This window comes from Mustela nigripes, chromosome 10, assembly GCF_022355385.1.
Source record: "Mustela nigripes isolate SB6536 chromosome 10, MUSNIG.SB6536, whole genome shotgun sequence".
Lineage (NCBI taxonomy): Eukaryota > Metazoa > Chordata > Mammalia > Carnivora > Mustelidae > Mustela > Mustela nigripes.
In genome coordinates, this window is record NC_081566.1 from 39,446,760 (window position 1) to 39,470,327 (window position 23,568).

At 55.8% G+C, this 23,568-nt stretch overlaps 1 protein-coding gene across 4 annotated transcripts in view; it reads left to right on the forward strand.

The window, feature by feature from the left end:
- The window catches only part of NAV1 (neuron navigator 1), a 255,219-nt gene that overhangs the window by 91,315 nt on the left and 140,336 nt on the right, over window positions 1-23,568 (forward strand). For all 4 annotated transcript variants that reach the window (XM_059413084.1, XM_059413085.1, XM_059413086.1 and 1 more), the window contains exon 4: window positions 5,326-6,120. In XM_059413084.1, the coding sequence (XP_059269067.1) occupies window positions 5,326-6,120 (795 nt within the window). The remainder of the gene's footprint in view (window positions 1-5,325; window positions 6,121-23,568) is intronic.

A 23,568-nucleotide genomic window follows, 5' to 3' on the forward strand; every position in this document is an offset into this window, starting at 1 on the left:
GTGCTCAAGAAGTCCCCACTGATGGGTGGCATGACTTAGGGGAATGACTGGGCAGAGAAAAGGGCAGAAGGGTGTGGAGGGCTTTCCACAAAGGCGTAGGTATTGGAATCTGCTAGGGAGGTGATGAAGGAATTTCGTTACAGGGATCTGAGGCCAGCGGCTGAAAGAAGGTGCCTGTCACTCATTAGGCCTGGCCCAGGGTGGGTGGGTTGGGCTCACAGAGCCATGGGACTAGATGCCAGCTCATGCTCTCCAGATCGTGACTGTGAGCTCAGATATCCAGAAAACTCTTCCCTCTTCCCTGCTCTGACTTGGCCCTTGATGGGGCCAAGTGTGGACTCACCTGCCTCAGATCCCCTCTTCTCCCAAGGTCGCCTTTCAAGGTCAGGAGGGTGAAGGCTGCCCACCTCTCCTTTCTATATTTTCCTGTCCTCCTCGCTCCCCCATCTAAGGGGGGAGCCTGCAGACCCCCCACAGACAACCTGGGTTGCATCTGTTTCCCAGCACATGGTGTGAGAATGTAAAATCACACAGCATGGCTTTTCCTTGGCTATGTGCCTATGTCTTCATTCCTCAGATGGCTTCAAGTTCTCGGTCAACACATGTGGTCAAATCACTCACCCTATCTCATCACAGAAAGCGCCATTGCCTTTGGAGACAGAGGAGTGGGATAGTGAGTGGTTCTGGGGAGCTGGGAATTAGGGACTTTCGTGATATCAAGCCAGCCTCTTTCCCACCTTCTCTTCAGACACGAGCAGGGCCCTGTTGCCCTCCACAGGCCACTGACATTACCAGGACCCACTCCCTGCCCAGCCAGGCCTCTCCCTCATCATGTAGGAACTCTCTGGTTGGACCATCCCAGCCTGTCTGTTCTGTGGCTTGGGGTAAGTGGAAATGGCAGAGTGGGAGGGGCTCGGGGCGGGTTTGGGGATGGTGTGACAGGGCAGGTCCCTCTCTTTTTAGGAATCACTCGAGGAAACATTCTGCACATATTGGCTTTATCGACTGATGCTGGAATGGCTGTTGCCACGGCAGCAGAGGCTCCCACTGCAGTAGAGCATGGTGGGAAACTCAAGGGATGTGAAAGGAATCAAAAAAGAACCAGAGAGAGGGAGAGGTCGCACTAGGGAGCGTCTGAAAGTTCCAGAATGCCAAGATGACTATTTAAAGAGGCCACCACATGGCCATGGCACAGCTCTTTAGAGAGTGGCAGCGGGAAGATGAGCAGAACCCAGTGGAGTGGACAAGGAGGTCCAGCACTTGAGGGGATTAGCACTGAATTAACTCATGAGATGAGCCTGGAAGGTGTTCTCCATCTCATGAACTGACAGGAGGCCTCACATGCAGGAGGTGGTTAGAGGGGGGATGGAGAGGGGCTAGTGCCTCTCTTCTGGACCATCCTCTCTCCTCGAAGGAGGCAGAATTTCAGGAGCTGTTTATTGAAGGAAAGGAAAGGAAAGGAAAGAACTTGGGATTTGGGACATAGGCTATCCCTGGAGAGGCGGGGCGGAGGGGAAAAAAAATGAATAAAGATGGGGAAGAGACAGGGCTTACGTGCAGGGACCAGTGAGAGCTGGAAGAAAGGAGGGTCAGCTTCTGGGGACAGTGGGCATGCGGGGACAGGGAAGGGCAGGGGGCAGAGCAACAAGTGGAACCGTGCCTAATAGCAATTCTGAAGATTGATTTGACAGGAGCAAACCTGCAAAGCTACCAGAGACGAGAGGCCAAATAAACCTGGGGGAGACAGCGTTGGGTCTGCCAGTGCGTACTGGGCGGGACGGACCGCCGTGGAAATGAGGGTTTTCTGCCAGATGGCAGCCAGTTAATTTCTCCTCATCTGCTAAAGAGGAGATGATTTTGTATACGGGAAAGGTACATAGAGACAATAAGCAAGAGCTGCCATACCCTGGTAAATCAGAGAACAAGGATCTCCAGATTCTCAAATCGCTATTTTTAGGAGAGGTGATGTTCCCACATGATTGAATTAGGTGTGTCTGGTGCAAACTGGAGAATGATCTCGGAGTAAGGAGGAGGACTTGAGAAGTGATTGTTTGCAGTTTCCTTAAAGTTGGGGGCTGTGGGGGCGCCTGGGTGGCTCAGTGGGTTAAGCCTCTGCCTTCGGCTCAAGTCATGATCTCAGGATCCTGGGATCGGTCGGGCTCTCTGCTCAGTGGGGAGCCTGCTTCTGCTTCTCTGTCTACTTGTGACCCCCGCCTCAAATAAATAAAATCTTAAAAAAAAAAAGTGGGGGCATTGGGATGGGGGAGGAAGGGCGTGGTTACCCGGACACTTGGCACTTAACAGTCCGTTCCTTGAGCTGGGATCTTGTGTTTGGGCATAAGCAGGAGGATCTCATGCTTGCCCAGAGAGAAAATCCCAGGACTGGCCTCACCCTTTGGGTGCTTTCTGTGCCCGGGGAAAGTTCTGGCACAATACTGCCTAAGTCCCTTTAACCAGATCTCCACTGCTTGTCATTTCCTACCTGAGATCTCAAGCCTTGCTTCCAAACCCTGAGTGTCCTAAGTGCTAGACGCAGACTCTGAGGCCCGTCTGCATGTGCCCCCTGGACCTTCTGGTAAAATTTTTGCACCTGACCCTTTCCTCTGCTCCTCTGAGGCAGCAGGGTACAAGGCTGAACAACTTCTTGCTTCCTGCTCTGAACCCTTCTCTGTTTATACTGTTGAGTATTCCAGGAAACCTTCAAGACCTCCTCCACCTGTTCAGCCTGCCAGAACAGTGTCTTACTCCTGCGCTCCCACGTGTCCAGCACCTAGTAAGGAAGTGCCGGACTCTGGGGTTATGACAGTGAATACGACGGCCAGGGTCCATGCTCTTCAGGGCTTGGTCTCTCTCATGTCACTCCTGAAATGAGTGTACACATACCTGTGTCTCTCTGTGATGAGTGTGTTGGTGTATGTGACGTTGCTTTTTCACAGTCAGGTTATTTTCCCAGATCTGTTTTGTCTATCTTGTGTTCCCTGTCAGACATTGAATTCCTTGAGCGCAGAAATCTCCATCTTTCTCTGTATCAGCCAAAGCCCAGCCAAGGGCCCATGCTTCTTACCAAACACTCCTTTGCTTGAGAACTGTGTGTTCTTGGTGCTGTGGTCAGCACATCCTCTCGGTGATGATCCCTGTCCTTCCAGATGTTTTGGTATTTCAGTCCAGCCCTGGGATTATGGAAGTCAGAGGGCTGGGGACACTACCAGGACGCAAGAGTCATAGAGGGGACAGACCCGGTGTATAGCACTCGGGCCTCCTAATCCACGTTACTAACACAGCTGAGGCCTCTTTTCCCTGTGAGGGCCTCTTTTCCCTGTGAGGCACTGAGAGACACAGTTGTGTACCCAGAAAGCTTCAGGGCTGGTGGAGGAGACAGACACCAGGCAGAGTGTGATGATTAGCACTAAGAAAGTGGGTGAGCCATGAGAGCCAGGCACAGGGTTCTTCAGATTCTAAAGAGACAGAAAGGAAGCTAGAAAGAGGGAGGTTGGGGATGGGGTGGGCAGATAATCATGGTTAGCACATTCTGGCCAAGCGTTCTTGGGGAGCCTGGCTGGCTCAGTTGAAAGAGCAGGCAAATCTTGATCTCAGGGTCATCAGTTCAAGCCCCATGTTGGATGTAGAGATTACTAAAAAAATAGATAAACTTAAAAAAAAAAAAAAGTTCTTAGGGCTTTACAGTCCACAGTGTGTGGCTCCGTCTGGGGCCCACCTCTTCTGGAGCAAGCTTTGCTGCCAGAGACATCCCCTCTGCTTTCTCCTGTCCCTCATTTTCTTGCCTGAGAACCATTTGCTAAGGCAACTTGGCACTGACCTGGGAGGCCATGGGAGAATGAGCAGCATCGCCCTCTACGGAGAGACAGCCAGAGGCTCACTGCTCCATCCCTCTTGGCCTCTACCCCTTCCACCCCCATCTTTCTTCCCTGAGTCCAGGTGGGAGGAGGGAGAAAGGCTCTCGGGAAATTGCTCTGCAGTCCCACTTTAGATCAGGCCTGCAGGAGACCTGTGCTAAGCCTCCAACTGATTTTCTAGGTTTGACAAAGCGCTTTACAATGCCAAAGCCCTTTTACTCATTAAGCTGGTATTATAACCACTGTTAAGAGAAGAGAGCCAGCCAAAGGGGTGCAGTGACTTTGACAAGGTCAATTAGAATGGGAATCCAATCTCCTGATCCAGGCGGTTGGTCCTTTCCTCCATGCCCTGAGCCCCCTCCCTGGTCAGCCCTGGACCTGTCTCTCCGTGCCACCCCTATCCCATCCCCTTTGCCCTACCCCGGGGAGTATCCCCAACCTCTGGAGGGCAGCCGAGAGCCTCCGAGACTGAAGTACGATGATACTGGGAGTTTCCTGGAGGGAAACCGCCACGGTTTGGATGGGGGTGGGGGAACCAGCAAACTGAATAGTACGGCTTCCCCACCCCCTCTCCCAGCATCTCTCCCGGGCCCACGAGCCCACCCGGCCCCCCCCCCCCCCCCCCCCCCCCCCCCCCGCCCCCCCCCCCCCCCCCCCCCCCCCCCCCCCCCCCGCGTCATGAGCTGCCCTGTCTCGGCCCCTTTTACCTGCATCCCACATCTGCACGACAGATCCTTTTCACTGCCCCCCCACACTCTGGGCGCGGCAGAGGGCCACGGTGCCCTCCGAGAACGGGTCCCGCCTCCGCGTGGAAAGCTAGGAGAAAAACTGGTGGGATCCTTTATCTGCCCCCCCCCGACCCCCTACCCATCCGCCCCTGGAGCTCTGCCGCAGATACCACCCCTCTCCCGAGCCAGAAATAGACACACACTCGCTCTCCCCCACCTCCCTCCCTCGCGCACACTCCTCCCCTCCTCCTGTTTGCTCCTCCGCCTTCCCCTCCCCTCCTTCCTGCGCTCTGAGCTGCAGCCCGCAGCCTCTACTCAAGCTGGCGGGCGGAGTCCCGCGAGGGAGCTGCCGGGCAGTGCTCGGCCAGCGGGACAGACAGGCGGGCAGGCAGAGGGCCGGGACCCGGGCATCGAAGCACCTCTGCGCGCCCGCGGAGCAGCCGGGCTTCCATTCTTCCTTTGATTGATTTCTAAATTTTAATTTGTGTTTTCCCCGCCCCGCCCCTTTTCCTCCGACCCCGCCCCATCGCCCCACGGTTTCCTCGCTCTATCCTTTTCCCCTCTTCCTTCCTTGCGTTTCTTTTCCCTGCGCCCTCGCTTGCCTGTCTCCCTCCTCCCTCGCTGCCCCCCTCCTCTCCCCATCTTCCTCGGTTTCTTCCGTCCTTTCTCTCCCCCTCCCCTCCCCCGCCTCCTCTTCCCTGCGCTCCCGCCCCCCCCCGCCCCCGCCCCCGCCGTGCCTGCAGACGCGCGGATCGTCCATGCGCTCCTCGCGGGCAGAATGCTGGGCAGCAGCGTCAAGAGCGTGCAGCCCGAGGTGGAGCTGAGCGGCGGCGGCGGCGGGGACGAGGGTGCGGACGAGCCTCGGGGCGCCGGTAGGAAGGCAGCAGCGGCGGACGGCAGAGGTATGCTGCCCAAGCGCGCCAAGGCGCCCGGCGGCGGTAGCGGCATGGCCAAGGCCAGCGCGGCCGAGCTGAAGGTCTTCAAGTCTGGCAGCGTGGACAGCCGAGTCCCCGGCGGGCCTCCCACCTCCAACCTGCGCAAGCAGAAGTCGCTAACCAACCTCTCGTTCCTCACCGACTCGGAGAAAAAGCTGCAGCTCTATGAGCCCGAGTGGAGCGACGATATGGCCAAGGCGCCCAAGGGCTTGGGCAAGGCGGGGTCCAAAGGCCGCGAAGCTCCGCTTATGTCCAAGACGCTGTCCAAGTCGGAGCACTCGCTCTTCCAGGCAAAGGGCAGCCCGGCGGGCGGCGCCAAGACCCCCCTGGCTCCACTCGCGCCCAGCCTAGGGAAGCCGAGCCGGATCCCGCGCGGCCCCTACGCCGAGGTCAAGCCGCTCAGCAAGGCTCCTGAGGCAGCCGTAAGCGACGATGGCAAGTCAGACGACGAGCTGCTCTCGAGCAAGGCCAAAGCGCAAAAGGGCTCCGGGCCCGTGCCCTCCGCCAAGGGCCAGGAGGAGCGCGCCTTCCTCAAAGTGGACCCCGAGCTCGTGGTGACCGTGCTGGGAGACCTGGAGCAGCTGCTCTTCAGCCAGATGCTGGGTAAGTCCTGCCTCCCCGCCCCACCCCTGCTCTCCTAGCCAGCTGCAAGGGAAGGTGTGGGGAGAGCTCAACCCCCTCTCTTTTCTCCTCCTCCCGGTGGGGCTCTCCAGATTTCGGTCAGGTTGTGAGGGGGCATTGGGCCCAGATGTGCAGGCCTGGCCTCCCTCCAGATGCGCATGGCTAAAGTGCGTCTTCTTAAAGATGTCACCGGGCTGCCCGGTCTCTGCTCTGGCCTGAGGTGAAGCTGGACAATGGCGTGGGGGGGGTCACAAATATAGCTTCCTGTAATTTTAAAGCCCAGAATCCTAATATGGCAAAATTGGGGACTGATGGAGACCTCAGTGGTATTGTGATCTGTGCTTGGTGAGAGTCCATCCAGCATGGCTAGGGGAGAGTCCAGTGAGAGCCCGGTTCTAGAGGACAGATGTGGGGAAGGCAGATGTGAGGGCTGTTTGGCCCCAGAGCAGAGCTGAGGCTCCACTTCCTCTGTGTATCCTCCGTGGGAGCGCGAGTCGGATTTCCCGGGTGTGGGGGTTCTGGCAAGGAGACACGTCTGGGGCCAGGGGGCGGGCGGGCAGCCAGCTGTGCGCATCTGGATGTTCGTCCTGTACCTCGGCCCAGGCCCAGGCCCAAATCCCTACCCCCCAGGTTTTTTACAGAGTGTGGAAAGGTCTGGGGTCTGGCGCAGAGACTCCTGGTTGACGGGGAAGCCTTTGCCCTTTGGCTAATGGAAGCCGAGCGGGCGGGAAGGGAGGAACAAAGCTTGCTCGGGCGGAGGAAGCGCAGAGAGCTGCTCCATTGTTCTCCAAGCCTGAAGAGTCTATGCAAAAAACCCGGAGCGGGCCCCGGAACTGCGCTTGCTTTCCCCGCGGAGAGTCCTCGCCCTGAGAGGGATAGGTCCGGGATGTGCAGAAGGCAGGGCTGCCGCGCCTAGGGAGCCGGCACGGGTCGCGCCAGGGCCACGGGAGGACGGCGGCAAGGCCTGGAGCCCCAGCGGGCCTCCTAGGCTCGGCGGACTTGTTGCGGTGGCTGGGATGTGGGTCCTCCGGCGCCGAGGGACCCGAACCCGAGCTGCCCGGGTACCAGGCAGGCTGCCCGCCCCGCTGGGGGCTGGGAAGGGGCGTGTTCGTGCGCGTGTGAAGGGGCGGGGCCGACGCGGGCTGCGGTCTGAGGACTAGCCGGAGGAGCTGGGGGCGGGTGGGTGGATGGAGAATGGGGGTGTTGGCCTGGCAGCCCTGGAGAACGCAGAGCTGGAGAAGACTGGTTGGACCTGCTGCTGTCATCCCCGGACCCCAGACCCCGGGGTGGCCAGCATGAGGAACCGCTGACCAGGGCAAGAGCCTCTTGGAGCGTTAGATGGGGAGCCTCTCCTGGCAGGCTACATTTGGGTTTTGCAGCGGCGGTCAGGAGACTGGAGAGGGGCAAAGAGGGGAAAAGCAGCCTTTTCCCTAGGAGAGCCCTTCCTGAAAGCCCCGGCCTCGTCAGGGATAAGGTGGGATTGGGGGTTCGGGGGTGCAGAAGCTGACAGGGCAGCCTCCTGCTGCAAAGGGAGAGTGCCACCCTTTTGCCAGCCGTGGCCCTCAAGGAGCTTACAGTCTAATGGGTTGAGACGGACAAGAAATAAAATCATTCCAGACGCCATGGAGAAAATGGAAGGGGACCCTGTGATGGAGGAGGACTGGAAAGGAGAGCTCTTTAAGCTTAAGGATTGTGTCGGAGGCAAGAGGAAGCACAGGGCAGGGCAGGGCAGGCTGGCTGGTGGAGGAACATTCCCCAGGCACTTGGAAGCGAATATGATGGGTGTGAATGGTCCTAGAGGAGAGGAATTGAGTGTCTGACTGTGTCCTGGCGAGGGGAGGGCAGTGTCAGGGACTCAGAAAATCAGAGGGCACAGCTCCCTTTTCAAGGTCAGGGCTTCACTTCTTTGGGATGTCTTAGCTGATCTGGGCTGTCCCCAGACAGGCAAGACCCAGCACCACCCCAGGACCTGGCTGTCTCCTTAGTTGTTCTTCAAGAGACAGTAACGTTGGAAACCCTGACAGATAGTCTTAGAGCTGGCTGGGGGTGGTAGTGGAGGGCAGGAGATGGGGTTGGGGGAAGCTGAGCTGGGGTCCCTTACTCCTGGTCGGCGGTTGTCATTCCCAAAGCACACTGGGGTCTGGCTCAGTCAGAGGTGTGGCAGCCTCTCAGGAACCTTGGAGATAAGGAGAAAACACCCCCCTACCCCACTTCCCAGTCGGGGAAGTGCAAGGTCAAAAGCACCGAGGGCTTGATTAGAGCCAGCTCGGAATTAGTGATGGAGGCCAGGTTCTGCTTGTGTTCCTAAGTCACTGACTCCATCTGGGAGGTCTAGTTGAGAAAGGGGAGTCAGGAGGTCAGGAGGGGCCGCCGACCTGCCCCGCTGACCCTGCAGAGGGGGCTGAGGGGCTAAGATCTCTGCTGGGGGGAGAGGATGGAAAGTCTGGCAGACATACTAGATTCTTTGGGGCTGTGAGAACCAAGGTGGGGGTGGGGCGTGGGGGTAGGATCGGGGGGGACCATGCTTGGCATCGCGGGGGGGGGGGGGGGGAAGGGGTGGGAGCTGGTGACCTCAGGCGAAGTCTTCTCTTCTGTGTGAAGGTGAGAGTTATGGTAGAGGGTTGAGGAGCCAGGGGACAATAGAGCTGCTCAGTCTTTCCAAACCTGGGAAGGTGTTCCAGGTTGTCAGGACCGGCCTTCACTGGAGAGCAGGGTGGCCTCTGAGAAAAATGGTGGCCTTGGTGCCTCAGGATGGTGGCTAAAAACAGAGTATTTGCTCCCTTCCTGGGAAGCTGAGGGTCAAAATTCATGCACTCCTTAGTACCATCCCAGACCCAAGAAGCTGCCAAAACTCAATTTCTGGGGGAAAGGGGATAAGGGAGCCCCAAATAAGAGCTTTTCTGGAATAAAAGAGAAGAGCTGAAATTCAGTCACTCCCTTCTCAGAAATCAGCTGGGACCCAGATGGTTTGGGCAGGCTCCGTGCCCCTTCCCTTGCTTTGGAAGCTGCCAAATAACTAGGGTCCCACCGGGGAACCCTGGAAACTTAGAAGGCTGAAGGGTGAGTGCCCAGGGGAAAATGGGCCAGTTCCAGGAGTCAGATGTCTTTGGACCCTGGCCGAAGGTCCACATCAGGCAGTTGGCTCCAAGAGGAAATGTCACCAGACCTGGGCCTGGGGGAGGGTGGGAAGCTGCGGTCCTGAGTTCCCTGTATGGAAGTTCTGAGCTCTGCGACCGCCTCTAGAACCCAGTTTCCCCATTTGTGAATGGAAGAGACCCTCTCATGGCTCTTCCCTACCTATAGTGATGGGAAGGGGGCTGCAGATGAAGGTGGTCAGACCTTGAAAATGTCCCAGGCCATATCAGTGCATCATACCATCCCAAACCACACTCTTCTTGCCTCACCAGCCCTGGGCCCAAGGCTCTCAAAGGAAAATCAGTTTGTTGACTCCCCACACATTTAGCATTCCCTTCTTCAACCCTCTAAGTAAAGGGACAGAGTGGAACAGCTAAGGCAGCTCAAGGTCAGGATGTCAAGGAACCCAGGTGGCTGGAATTGCTGGTCCCACTTCTTCAAGAAGGTGTCTGGACCGATGGGAGGGGTTGCCATGGCAACAGTGAGGCTCTTGGCGGCTCAGGGCAAACAGAACAGGGTAAGGAAGTCCAGAAGTCATCCATTTCTAAGCCAATTGGTTGATGTTAGTTTTAGGGGGGTTCGGGGGGTTACTCTAGAGAATGTGTTCTGGAATGGTTTGAATAGGGGAAGAGAAGAAATTACTTTTTCTTCAAAGTGCTGGGGGTTCTGGCTGGGTAGAGTAGTTATGGTGAGTTCTCCCGGAAGAGCTGATGCCCAGAGAAGACAGGTGATATGTGCAGGCACACCTAGGACCCTCACGTCAGAGGCTCCACGCCCAGAGCCGCTCCTGAGGCCTTCCCAGGAGTTCCCCAGAGGCCTAGCAGGAACAGGAGGACAAAGCTTGCCTTTAGCCTTCCCCTGGGCCCGGCAGTTCATGGGAGGATGCTCATAGGTCACAGGCAGAAGGAAGGGCTGTGGCAAAGCGTAGGGGTCTGAAGGTTAGCATGCATGTGGAGAAACTGGCCTAGAACCTTCCATCTGTAAGGCCTCCTGCCTTCCTCAAGGTAGCACTGAGGAGAACATTTTTTTCTCGTGTGCTCAGAACTTTTTCTTCTCTGTCCAGGCTTAGTGCTCTCTACGGGCCCCATCCAGGTCATCACACGACAGCCGCAGCTCTGCCTCTGAGAGATGGATGCATGAGTAGGTCTTGGGAGCAGTTCCTCTGCTCTGGGGAAAAGCAGATAGAGCCGAAGGGCCTGGAGCTAGCTTCTCGGCTTCTCATCTCTCACTCAGGGAGATGCCCTTTCTCATCAGTGGTGGCTCCAACCCCAGGCCATAGGCCCCTTCGAGATTTGGACTGAGTGGGTAACAGGACTAGGTCGCCTGGAATCCTGGGGTGTTTCCCCATACTTCCCTCCTTTTCTACACCCCCCCTTACATACACATACATCTGCTACTGTGGCTACAGCTGCCCCCCTCCCCCCCGCCATGACCTGTCCCCAAACCTAGGCTGCCAACACCAGGTATTTTCTCCTGCTAACTTCCAGTCTTTCTCCTCTCTGGAACTGTCCCTCCGCACACACACACACCCACTCCTCATAGCCTCTAAGCCCAAGTGCTGAAGGTGCAGTTTATTCCTTGGGACTCAAGTTGCGCCGGTCCTGAGCAGGGGGAGCAGAGCCGCCAGGCTCCCTAACTGCTGCCGATCCATCTCCACAGCTCGCCGCAGTGTCTCCGTGCACGGCCAGGGAAAGAAAAACCCTCTCCTCCCCCACCCTTCCCTGGGATCTCACAGAACCACAGAACGGAAATGTCTAGTTGAGCCACCCACACCTAAAGCTGAAATTAATCCCTCTATAGCATCAGAGGCAGGTGGGTGTTCTGTTTACACACTCCTAGTGACAGAGGGCTCACTACCTTATTTTCCTGGAAAGCACTCATTATCAGAGAGCCTGTTGAGTTAAGAGTTAAGAGTCTTCTTTCTGAGAATTTCCACCCCTGGGTCCAAACCTGCCATTTGGATCCTTACAGGTTAAGCTAGCCTGCCTTTCAAAGGCCTCCTCTTATATTTGAGGTCAGACACCTAGCCATAGTCTTTTTTTTCTCAAGATTTTATTTATTTATTTGAGAAAGAGAGAAAGAACAAGTGGTGGGGAGGGGCAGAGATGGGGAGAGAAGAGAGAGAGGGAAACACTCTCTTCCCCAAAGAGCAGGAAGCCCAATGCCGGGCTTGATCCCAGGACGCAGAGATCAGTCATGATCCAAGCAAAGGCAGACGCTTAACCGACTGCGCCACCCAGGTGCCCCACCTAGCCATATTCCACCGCATTTTTTCTCCCTTTGTTACCTACTTTCTCCTTCCATTTGTCTTTCCTTTTGGATTAAGACTTGATAGGGAGAAGAGCCAACCCCTTCACCCTGATTGCTGGGCCTCATGGAGTCCTGCTCCCCACCTGGACCGCACCCCCACCTGCTCCTAATGTCTGCATCTCAGCACCTGGCGGAGTGTTCTCTGGGTCCAACCTGGCCTCCTCCCCACAGCCTCCTCTCGCTGCCTGGAATCCCTGCGCCAGCCAGCAGAGGGGAAACGGCCGCCGCCTGGTTCTGATTTGAGATGGCTGACCTCCTCCCACACCCTGTTTGGATTACCCAGATGCGTTTGAAGTCCCTGGAGCCTGCAGCCTTCCCTCTCTTGCACAGGAAGGGCCGGGGGGCCAGGCGCAGCTCGCTGGCCCTGAGTGGGCACGCTCTGTCCATAGAAGCCCTTGGAATGCTGTCCATAGAAGCCCTTGGAATGCTGTGGTCAGCCCTCCATGCGGACACCATGTCCCACACCTTCCCTTGAGTTGCTTCTGGGGACCGGGCCTCCTGAGACAAAACAAGGGCCCTCAGGGGTCCATTCTGCCTCGTTGGGTGCACACAGGTCTCTGCTGCCTTCTGACCAGCAGAGATCAAGGGGGAGACTGGGAAGGCGCCCCCGAGCTGTTTCTGTTTCCCTGCTGGAGGCTGAGGGAGGAGTAGCCTTGTGCCAAGGGAGTGTCCGGCACTGTCACTGCCATGGCAAAGTGTGGGCACAGCACGAGTGGCTGGAATAAGGGGTGGGTCAGGGCTTCTCATCTTTTATCAGGACCTACACCTCTGGCAGGAGGAGGGGCAGATTACAGAGATTGGGAGCAAAGTGGAGGAGAATGGGGAGCCAGTTGGAGCCCCCAGACTCCTCTGGCGCGTTGCAGTGCTGCGGTGGTGGGTGGGGGTGTGGGAGAGTGTGGAGCCCAGCCCAGTGGCAGGCTGCAGGTTCACCCTGAAAGCCTTGGCTCCAGCAGGTCCCAGGGTCTGGCTGCCAGCTCTGTTGTTCATCATGCGTTAGACCCACAGTTGTCCAAGCCAAACCTCAGCAAGGCCGCCAGGGCTCCCCAGGGGCTGGGCCTGGGCCTGGGCCTGGGCCTGGGCCGTGGTCGAGTCTATTTTAGACATCTCAATGACATGCTTCAGGGCCACTGGAGTGGGCGCGTTCTCTGCAGCCCTCTAATTTCTGGGCCGTAGCTCTCGCTCTGGACTTGGGGTGCTTGCTCTTATGCCCTGAGGATGTGGAAACCAAAAGCAGGCACAGCCCAGAAGACCCAAGGGATGCTGTCAGTGCTGCCCGTGTTGGTCCCCAGGGAAGCCGGGTCGCCTCGTGGGTATCCAATTGGGGTCTCATCACGGATGATCTGGTCTGGGAGGTGGAGTGATGTCCTAAGACCCAGATGTACATTTGGGTCATTACAGACATTTGGGTCTTTACATTACAGCTGGCTGTAAATGGGGACCTCGGGCTGGGTGGGAGTGTAGTGAGTGTCGAAGAAGCAAGGCTTGAGTGAGTGTGCGGAGGTACTGGGTTCATAGGATATATGAACTGGGTTCATAGGGTGCATGGCAGACAGCGTTAACCCTAAGAACGTAGGTGAGGTTGGGAGGCAGGGTGTGAACGCTGGATGCCCAGGGGTTAGTGGGGGTCCAGTGGAACTGTCACTGGGGTCCGGCAAATGTGCACAGACTAAAGGTACATTTGTGTGCTTGTGTTGTGTGTATGCGGGAATTGGACAGGTTTGAAAGAGTCTGAGATATGACCAGGGTGGAATGATTTCCCTCAAAGGGACCCCCAGGCTTCTCTCCCAAAAGGGCACTGTGAGTGCTGGGGGCTCCTCAGACTCGTCGGACACAGGCTCCCTTTGCCCTTGATGACTCACTAAACAGGCCTTTCCCTTTTGGGGAAGCTGGCAGCCACCCAGGAGGCCTTGGCTTTTCTCTGCAAACTCCAGAAGCTGCCACGGGGCTTAGGACTCTCACCATCCCAAGCTGAGGAGCTGCCTCCCAGGAGATCTGAGACCTGACTCTGCTGGGGGAGCAAGTAGGCCCAGAGAGGACAGTAATCTAACGGCAGTAACACGTATCCATCACTTGGCGTATAAGAGGCATTGTTCTTGTTCCTGATGTGCAGTAAGTCAGTGCTCACAATCCTCCCGCGATCCTGGTACTTACTAATGAGGAAACAGGCACCGAACTGTAGGGAATCTGCCCAAAGCTAGTGGAGCAAGTGAGCAGCAGAGCCAGGATTGGAACTTAACCCCTGCGACACTGCTGCTTCCAGGAGCCTCGAGACCCCCATCCCCAGCCCCCCTGCAGCTGCGTTTGATTCCAGTGAGTTCAGAATTAACCTCTCAAGTGTTCCCTCTGGACAAAGCTCTGTGCCCCTGAGATTGAGGCTCTGGGCACTGCCTCCTAGCTTCTGACAGGCTAGATGAGGAGGCGAGAAGGACTGCACTCATTCCCGTGCCGGGCCGTGGTGGCAGGTGCTGTGACCAAGTATGGAAGGGCTAAGGGGAGCAAGAGTCCGTACGTGGGGCGAGGGTGCGTGCACTGGGGCAGCGGGCGAGGAGGGGAAGCTCTGGAGGAGTGATGTGGTTTCAGAGGTTGGGATCTCAGCAGCAGAGATGGGAGGGACCAGAAGGTACAAGGAGGAGGTGAATGAGGGGTTTGATCATGGGGTCCTGTCTGCTGGAGGAGAGGTGGCACAGGAAGTAAGAGAGGGAATGAGCCTGGGCAACCAAGAGCAAATGGACAGGGGCATGATGGACCCAAGTGAACGGCACTGGGGCTCCACTGTAAGCTCTGGGCGACATTTAAACAGAGGGGAGCAGCGAGAGTTTGCCCCGAAGGATCCCCAGAGGAATCCAGTGCCCGTTGGTACTTAGGAGAGGCTGCTGATTGATGAGATCAGCCAGCCCGGGGGCTTCTCAAGTTCTGAATCTGTTTGCTTAAATGAAGATTGCCCTTGCTCCCTCTGCAGAGAGAGAGGATGTCTCGGTGCCCAGAGGTGGTCCCTTTGATTAGCAGCTGCTCTAGCCCACCCAGGGATTAGCACAGCACCCCTCACCCCAGCCCTGGGGAGTGCCCACAGCAAGGCCCGAACCAGACTATACACACAGGACCAGTGCAAAACCCACCCTGAGAGTGAGAGTGGGCGTAAGTAGTGTGGGGGCTACATTTCAGCTCCTAGCTCACTTGTCCCATCCAGGATGCCTTCCTGAAGGAGTTGGAAGTTGGGGAGCTATTTAAAGGAATCAGAAACGCTTGGCACAAGGGAAGATGCTTTCCCGTTATCCCGCCTTGTTTGGATGGAGTGGGAGGACTGGATTAGGACTAGCTGGCTTGGGAGCCCTTGGAGCAGATGGTCCTTCAGGGAGTGAAGGGAACAGCACTCCCCCACCCCCACTGTAGGGTAGAAGGGCCCCTAGGGAATGAGGGTGCCCTGGTGAAGGCTTAGGAACCTTAACCCTACACTCAAATCGTCACCTTCCTCTGTTCTTCACGATGCTGCCAGATTGTTCCAGTTGCCATGTCCTGGACGTTGCCATGGGGTTCTGTTGTTGCAGGAGCTAGGGTTTTTCTGTCATAGAGGACTTGGTTTTGTCCCGGAATCTGGGCATCCCCAAGAGGTGTGATCCTGGAATTCAGGGGTTGCCTGAGTGTGTATGTGGATCCTGTCCTGCATGGATGCTCCGTGGCCCTGATGGTGACGTGGTGTCCACGAGTTGCTGCCGTGCTCACCGCTTGGCCTCCCTGTCATCTTGCCCCTGCTGCAGCAACTGGATAGGGGTTATGGCAGCAGAGAAGGCAGCAGTGGGGCAGGGAGACAGGCCAGGGCTGCTGTGAAGGACAGCAGCCACCATGAGGGGTGTCTTTCTTGGGTGCAGGGACAAGGCTCGGTCCCTGAGCTGCCTGACACCCCACCCACCCAGTGGCAGGCAGAGTGGAGAGGCTAACCCTGCTCTCGCTGCCACCCCGAAGCCCAGGAATGCTGGTGTAAGGCTGCCCTGCTTGGCACCCTCAGGCTCCCCACTGAGCAGAGAGCCTGATGCAGGGCTTGATCCCAGGACCCATCAGGAAGTGACCTCGGACAAGCCGTGTGGCTAAGCTGGTGGTTTGGGGGCCTCCAAGGGCCTGGCTGCAGGGTTTGGACTCCCTAGAAGGAAGTTCTCGGTGCCTGAGACTTTAATCGAGGCTTTGGACTCTGCAGGAAGGTCAGAAACCTTCATCCTGAGGGTCCGTGGTGGACCATTGAACATTCACAGACCCGGAGTCACTGGAGATTAGCAAAATCGTGACGTCTATTGAGCACTTACTGTTTGCCAGCTCGGCTGAGGGCTTGGCTTGTATAAATCCATTTCAGGGGCGCCTGGGGGGCTCAGTGGGTTAAAGCCTCTGCCTTCGGCTCAGGTCATGATCCCAGGGTCCTGGGATCAAGCCCCACATCAGGCTCTCTGCTCAGTGGGGAGCCTGCTTTCTCAACTCTCTCTCTGTCTGCCTCTCCGCCTACTTGTGATCTCTCTCTATATATAAAATAAATAAAATCTTAAAAAAAAAAAACCATTTTATCCTCACAATGAGATATTAATCAAGGGTCACATGCGAAATATTTCACAACTCTTGCAGGCTACAGAACCGGAGGAATCCCGGGGGCCCTCCACTATGCCAGATGTTAACTCTGTGGATGCCAAATGTGGAAGTCCCAGAGGAAGGGACTGCGAGATCAGGGTGGCAGGAGGAGCACCTGAGGGCCCAAGGAAGCACTTTCTTTGCCTACTGGTATGGAGGTGTTTCGTGTTTTTTACCAGCCAGTGCTGTATGCCCCTCCTGGTGCATTTCTGTAGACTGACCACCCAACTCTTGCACAAGACTGAAGTATGCGGAAACTTAGAGGAGTCAAGGGAGGCCACACGGCTTGTCCGAGGTCACTTGGCAAGTTCATGGTGAAGCTAAGAGTCAGATGAGGCTTGATCCAGACTCATCCATTTCACCATAGGCTCCACTGCCTCTTGCACAAGAAGTAGCATCTTTTTGCTTCCATGTGCTCCAGACATTCTAGAACCTTTAGGCTGAACCAACCTTGCCGTGGTCCTGAGAGCCCAGGTCTGTAACAATGCGTTCCTTACAGCCTCAGCAAACATTCCTCAGGTGCCACCTGTTTGCCAGCCCCTGCTGCCCAAGGCTCTCTCTGTCTAGTCCAGGAAGCAGAGCGCAGGCGGGCAATTGTAATACAGCGTGTGGCCTGGGCTGTGGCCAGGGCTGTGGCCAGGAGCTGCAGGGAGAAGGCTTCCTGATGGGACATGAAGGATCAGGCCTGAGGTGGCCATGCTGAGGATGACCAGAATGATCGGGAACAATCAGGGCCTAGGATAAGCCCTTCCTCTGGTCCCTCCCAGTGTGAATCCTGGATCTGGCACTCTTTTTTTAAAAAGGTGTTATTTATTTATTTATTTATTTATTTATTTATTTATTTATTTATTTGAAAGAGAGTGAGAGAGTTCGAGCCCAAGCCGGAGGAAGGGCAGGGGGAGAGGGAGAAGAGCACTCCCTGCTGAGCAGGGAGCCTGACATGGGGCATGGGGGCTTGATCCCAGGGCCCTGGGATCATGACCCCAGCCAAAGGCAGAGGCTTTAACCAGCTGAGCTACCCAGGCGCCCCTTAGGTCCTCGGTTGTAACACAGGGCTCAGTCTCCGCAGCTCCCAGCTCTGGGAGGATTGCTGGAGGGCGGCACAGATGGGAAAGGGCCGCCCCATGGCTGCTTTTGGCAGATTCAACCCTATCTGCATCTCAGGGCACAGCTGCTCCTTCCCTCTCTTGTTCCCCCTTGCCCAGTAGCCTCTGATTTCTAGATTTAATTTTCCAGAGTGCTGCCTCTTGGGGGTGGGGGATTAGCTACATGGAAGACCCAAGGACTCTATTCTTTATTTGTGTTATAACATCTATCTAATACCTATCATTTATTATGTATCTATAATGTCTATCATATCTGTCTATCTAATAATAACATCCATCATTTATTACATGTTATGTATCAGGCATTGTTTTAAGCACTTTACGTATATATATATATATATATATATATATATATATTTTTTTTTTTTTTAAGATTTTATTTATTTATTTGACAGAGAGATCACAAGTAGGCAGAGAGGCAGGCAGACAGAGGGGAGAGTAGGCTCCCTGCTAAGCAGAGGGGCTCAATCCCAAGACCCTGAGACCATGACCTAGGCCGAAGGCAGAGGCCCAACCCAATAAGCCACCCAGGTGCCCCGCACTTTACATATATTAATTCATTGAGTCACCTAGAACAACCTGGGGAGTTAGGTGCTATTTTTAATCCCATCTTATTGATGAGGAAACTGAGAGGTTAAGTAACTTTCCCAGGATCACACAACCAGGAAATGGGGGAAACCTGGTTGTGACCCCTGGGTGAATGGGGGAGTGGTGTAGTTCATGCACCTACCATCTTAAGCATAGTCCTCCAGGGCCTCCCATCAGTGGAGAACACCGGCTGGCAAAGTCCACAGGCCCAGCGAACCCTCCTGGGCAGCTGCCCAGGTCCTTAATTCCAAAGTGTTCTCCATTCTGATGTCTCCTCTGAAAGAGCAGTGGCTCCGGGAGCTAAGAGCAAAGCACATTCCCTGGACCGTCTTGGGGCCTCACTGCCAGGCTGAGGACAGTGGGTAGAGTCTGTGGTTGATAGGCTTTCTTGCTTTCACTTCTGTGTTCATTCCTCCACCCTGCATACCTGTTCTGACAGTCTGGAAAGACCAGCACGTCAGGTGACAGGGGACAGATACACATCCAGACTCTGGTGGCCTGACCCGGAGCCCTGCGTATCTCTGGGACCTTGCCTCCTTGGGAGGGTTTCAGGTAAACTCGGATGCCTGCTAACTGGCTGTTCTTAGCACTCTTTGAGCCTGTTTCTTGTCTGTAGAATGGGGCTTGTGACCCCCTGCGTGGGGGGTGATTGTGAAGATTAATCAGAAGAGAGTAGGGAGCATGTGGTATGCCACAGATGATCAGTAGGGTTGGCACTCTTGCCCCCTCCCCTGCAGGCTTCCAGATCCCCTGGCCTTCCTCCTCATCCTGATCACCCTGGCTCTGCAGACTCCAGTGTTACCCAGGCTTCCAGTGGCTTCATTCAAGGATTGGCTCGTTATTGACCCTGTTTCAGTTCAGCTCTGATATGTTCATTCAGACTCTTGGTTGTACCTGTGGAAGCCCCCTGGAGGCAGCTTAAGCTAAAGGAGGAGTTTATTATAGGACATGACACAGAGCTGGCTTGCAGGGATCAGCCACACATCTGATTCAGCTCCTTTCGTACCGTGGACCGGCATTTCTGCCCCCTGCCCACGTGGTGGAATGTGGATGCCCACGGCGCCACGCCTTCCCCATCCAAGACATCAGCCAGTCTACCTTGGGGGGCGTGGGGGTGGGCTCTGACTGACCATCCCAAGGAGACAGGAGAAGCACGTTGGCTTTGTCCAAAGTTTTTAGGGTAATACAGCAGCCTGGTGGTTGTTTATAGACTTTGATGAAAATAGAAACACTGTGAACTGGAAGCAGATTTGAAGAAGGTAGTCAGAGGTTGTTCAAGTTCATTACCCACCCCTAGTCCTTAACGCAGAGCCTGGATTCCATCTAGAGCGGGGTAAACTGACAATGTCCTCACCTCTGGGTAGGGAAGGGGACTCAGATCTGACCCATAGCATTACCCTGGGTGTGTACATCCCCTCTGCACCTAGGGTCCTTGGAAACTGTCCTGCCCCGCATTGGCTCACAACTCCACTGGTGGTCCTTGAAAGGTCCTTCCAGGGCTGAAGCATGAAATCCACCCCAGTGGCTGGTTAACACACAGCGGGGAGGACATCTCAGAGTGGGGGATGAGGCCAAGACATCTTGGCTCCTTCCCTTATCTCAAAGGAGAACAGATGGGTGGGTTTGATGGTGACCCATTACTTCCACAAGCATGAGGTTGGGGCCAGAGTGCTGGGGTGAGGGGAGGCCCCGGCTTTACCTTAGGGGTGGGATGTCCAATGGGGGGATGTGAAGGGATTTGCCACAGAGGCACCAGCCCTGCTTCTGAGCCAGAGGAGCCCATTCCGGCCTGGGGCTGGATTTCTGCCATTTTCCCACAGGCTGCATAGAGATTGGGTTTCCTCCTGAAACTGTATCTCTGAATCACAATCATGAAGTTCCCAGCTTCTCAACTCAAGCTGTTTGCAGCAGCTCTGTATACCCTAAGCCATCACTCTTACTCTCTTAGGGTCCTGGGAGAAAGCACACAGAATATAGTGGCCAAATGCACAGAGTATGAGTCAGCCTTGAGTTCAGATCCTGCCTTTGTATTACCCAGCCTTAAGACCCGGGCTGATTTAGCCTCTCTGAGGGGCAGTTTCTTCACTTGTTAAATACGTCACAAGAGCTGTCTCATAAGATTGCCACGGAGGGTCAGTGAGCTAATGTCCATAATGCGCTCGCTGAGCGCTATGCCTGGCCCTTGTAGACAGTAAATGATGGCTTAGTTGCAGTATTTCATTGTTGCCTATCCACCCCCACTATAGGAGGTTGTAGAGGAAGGAGACATGGCCCCTTGTCCTCTGGGAGCCCCTAGTCTGATGGGGAGACAGGGGCTTTGCCCTCAGGAGCCCCCATCCTGCAGGGGGAGACTCAGCCCTATGCTCAAGGACCCACCAGTCAGGTGGGGGAAACATGGGTAGCCCTCAGGGAACTTCCCTTCTGGTGCGGGAGAGCAGCCCTTGTGCCCTGGAGCCCCCAGGTGGTTTGTCCTTGGATCCCAGTGCTTCCCTGGGCCCTTCCTCCCGAGGCCAGCATGCCCTCAGCTGCCCCCTTTGCCCTGAGCCTGCCTCCAGCCTCACCTCCTCCCTTCCCCCTGCAGCCAGGCCCATCCTCTCCAGGGTGCCCCCTTTTCTCCTTTTGGGGTCCTGGGTCCCCGCCTCTGTCGTGCCGCCTCATCCCCACGGAGTTCACCAGATGACTCATTTGTAGGTCTTTTCTGTGTGTGCTGAGCAAGTTGTCAAGAAGCCTCTCCCCCAGGATGCTCGTTTCTCTCCAAACACCGCCCAAACTGCAGACACAAAAATTAGACATGTCAGTTTGCATGCCGTCTGCCTTAAATTTGCATTTGATTAAAAGACGCCAGCATCCTCCCACCCACAGTTCTTCCTTCCCGACCTTCCCCTCTCTGAAGTGCACCCCCCCCCCATTCTCCCAACCCTCTCCTTCTGCTGTGCTCAGGGCGTCGTCCTCTGGCTGGGCCCCTCTGCCGCACCTCGGCCGCCACCACAGAGCCGCGTGATACTCTGCACCTCTTGCCCCTTTCCCGGGGTCAGCTCTGCACAGTTTGCCCAGGTACAGCCTGTCCCCATTGTGCCTGCAACACTGTCTGTTCCTGGAGCTCATTGTCAGGAGTTCAGCTGCCGGCTTAGAAATCAGATGCCTGTGGCTGGGGAGCCCATCATGGGGGGGGGGGGTCATGTGCGCCCTCCATCTCCGTTCCGGCCTGTTACCAGCACCATCCTGTGCAGGAAACCGCCAGGCGGAGAATAGCTTTGGAAAAGCCTTCTCCTCCCCTCCTAAGAACAGCCAGGTCACCATCACTCCTTCCTTGGCTCAGAGACCGGAGCAGCTCCCGGAGGGTGCTCAGAACTCCTGGCTTCTTTTCTGCAGTCACACTGGGGGAGAATCTTCATTAAAAGGCCAGAATGGCCTGTGCCTCCTGCCCGTTCCCAGCCTGAGAGCAAACCTGCTGACTTTTGGAGTTTCTGCCGTCAACGTGGCAAACACTCTCCTCTCTCAGTTATCTGTGCCAATGCAGAAGCTTTAAAAAAAAAAAAAAAAAAGCCATTCCATCTGCCTTGAGCTACTCTCCTTGAGATTTTGGGGATAACAGTTTTACTTTTCTGGTTTCTTTTGATCCCTTTGGACTAAAATTGGCATCCGTTTCAGTTCCTCAAACTGCTGTGAGGGAGCAGGGAGCTCTGAGTGGGCAGGCAAAGGGCCAAGGCCACGCCTCACAGGTAAGTCCCATAAGAATAGGGATCTGAGGACCGAGGGAACCGTTTGCAGAGCTGAGGGAAGGGGCTCTAGATTCCCACCTCTGCCCAGACATGCCACCTTCCTGAGCCCTTCATTCCTAGCTCCCGGGCTCCTTAGGTCTGCCCGTGGCGAAGGCTGAGGGGGCAAGCATCGCTTTATCTCTTGCTTCCTCCTCACTTCTAGGCTCCTGTGTGTTCAGGGAATGCAAACTGACACTAGCATCAGCCGGAGCCAGACATAATTGGAAGGGAATCTGTCCCCACACCCACTCTTGTCTTGCCTCCCTCCCTACCAAAAAAAAAAAAAAAAAAAAAAAATTATATATTATCTCCAGCAGCTCTGAGTGTAGGAAACATAAGTCTGGGAGAAAAGACAGATGGGGTGGGGGATGGTGTGTGAGGGCGGTGGAGCAACTGTCCTTTATATCCACGGAGGAGAGATCAGGAGAAAAATGGTAGTAGCAAGAAGGACTGAGGTTAGACTCTAAGAGCTTGCATTTATGATAAGGAGACCCAGGCATGATGGTGGAGGAAGCCAGTGACATCTCTGTCCATGCCCACCCTCGGGAACCCCGAAATCCTCGGCTTGGTCCTCGCTTGGAGGTTATGGCCCACCCTGTAACCTGGAGAAGGAAGAGGCAGCAGAGCAGGGCTGATGGAAGTTCTGCGTTTGCCCCGGTCGGGCTGGCCTTCTCTCATTCCCAGCTCCCTTCTGGCCAGAGATTTTGAGGGCCTGCAGGTTTGAGGATTCCGGGGTTTCTGGGAAGCCATGGCTCCATCTGGCTTTCCTTGCAGAGCCAGCAGGCAGCCGCCCTCTGGCATGTTGCTTGTCAGGATTTCTCTGAATGGAATCCAAAAGCAAGAGCCAAGAATAGAGGTGAGGGCACCCAGCTCTCTCTCCGCGAAGCCAGGCTCCCAGGCAAGGTCAAGAGACAGTGCTCCCTCAGCAGGAGTGGCAGTCCAGCTGGTGGGCGGTGTGAGGGGTTGGGAGGGACCACTGAGGACATCCCCTGACCCCTGACTCCACAGCAAGCCACAGCGTCACAGTGTCAAAGCCGGAGAGGAAGCGCAAACCTTTCGTGTCACAGAGGAAAGAACTGAGGCCTTAGGTCCAGCCTAGGGCCACCCAGAGCTCTTCTGACTCCTGGCCTAGCACTTTCCCCCACTGTCCCCTTCCTCACACTTTAAGTTAGGACATCCTGATGGGGCTCCCCGAGCAGATCCTTGAAGGAGTGGGATGAGATGTCTCTGCCGGTGGGTGCTCTCCGCTGAGAGGATGGTGGGGTGGGACCCCAGGCAAGGCCTAGAGCATCAGAACCTGGAGGGACCTCAGGGATCAGCCCTCATCGTCCAGTCCCCTTTAACAGCTGAGAGCGCTGAGGTGCCAAAAAGCAAAATTTACCTAAGGTCACCCAACCAGTGAGTGGCAGATCCAAGACGCAAATCCGGGTCTCCCAACTTCCGTTGTTTTCCCGTGATCCTCTTGCTTTGGGGAGGTCAACCCAGGGAGGGAGGAAGAGCAGGAGGACGTTGTCTGTCACAGCCACACTTAGTAAATGGCCGCTGTTGGCCTGACCCATGAATTTTTTAAAACTATCTGCTGAGGTTTTAGGGTCAAGTAACAAACGCACCTCTCTCTCCCTGTGGCTTTTAAACCTCATAAATACGCTTTTAAAAGTCGCTCCACAGTTCTTCCCACCCACGGAGAGTCATATGATCTCTCAGTGGAACCTGAGGGGCTGTCAGAGGTGGCTTTCCATGGTTGTGGGGGTTGGTTGAGGGAACCTCTTCTGGCAAATGTCCCGCATGGAGGGAAATGCCATTCCCTTGAGGGGCAAGGTTGGAGGCCCCCGCCAGGCACGGGAAGGGCCAGTCTGACTGACGAGAGTCACCCTCACAGGCCAGAAAACTTGGGCCCAAAGGTCTCAGCTCGAGTCACTTGA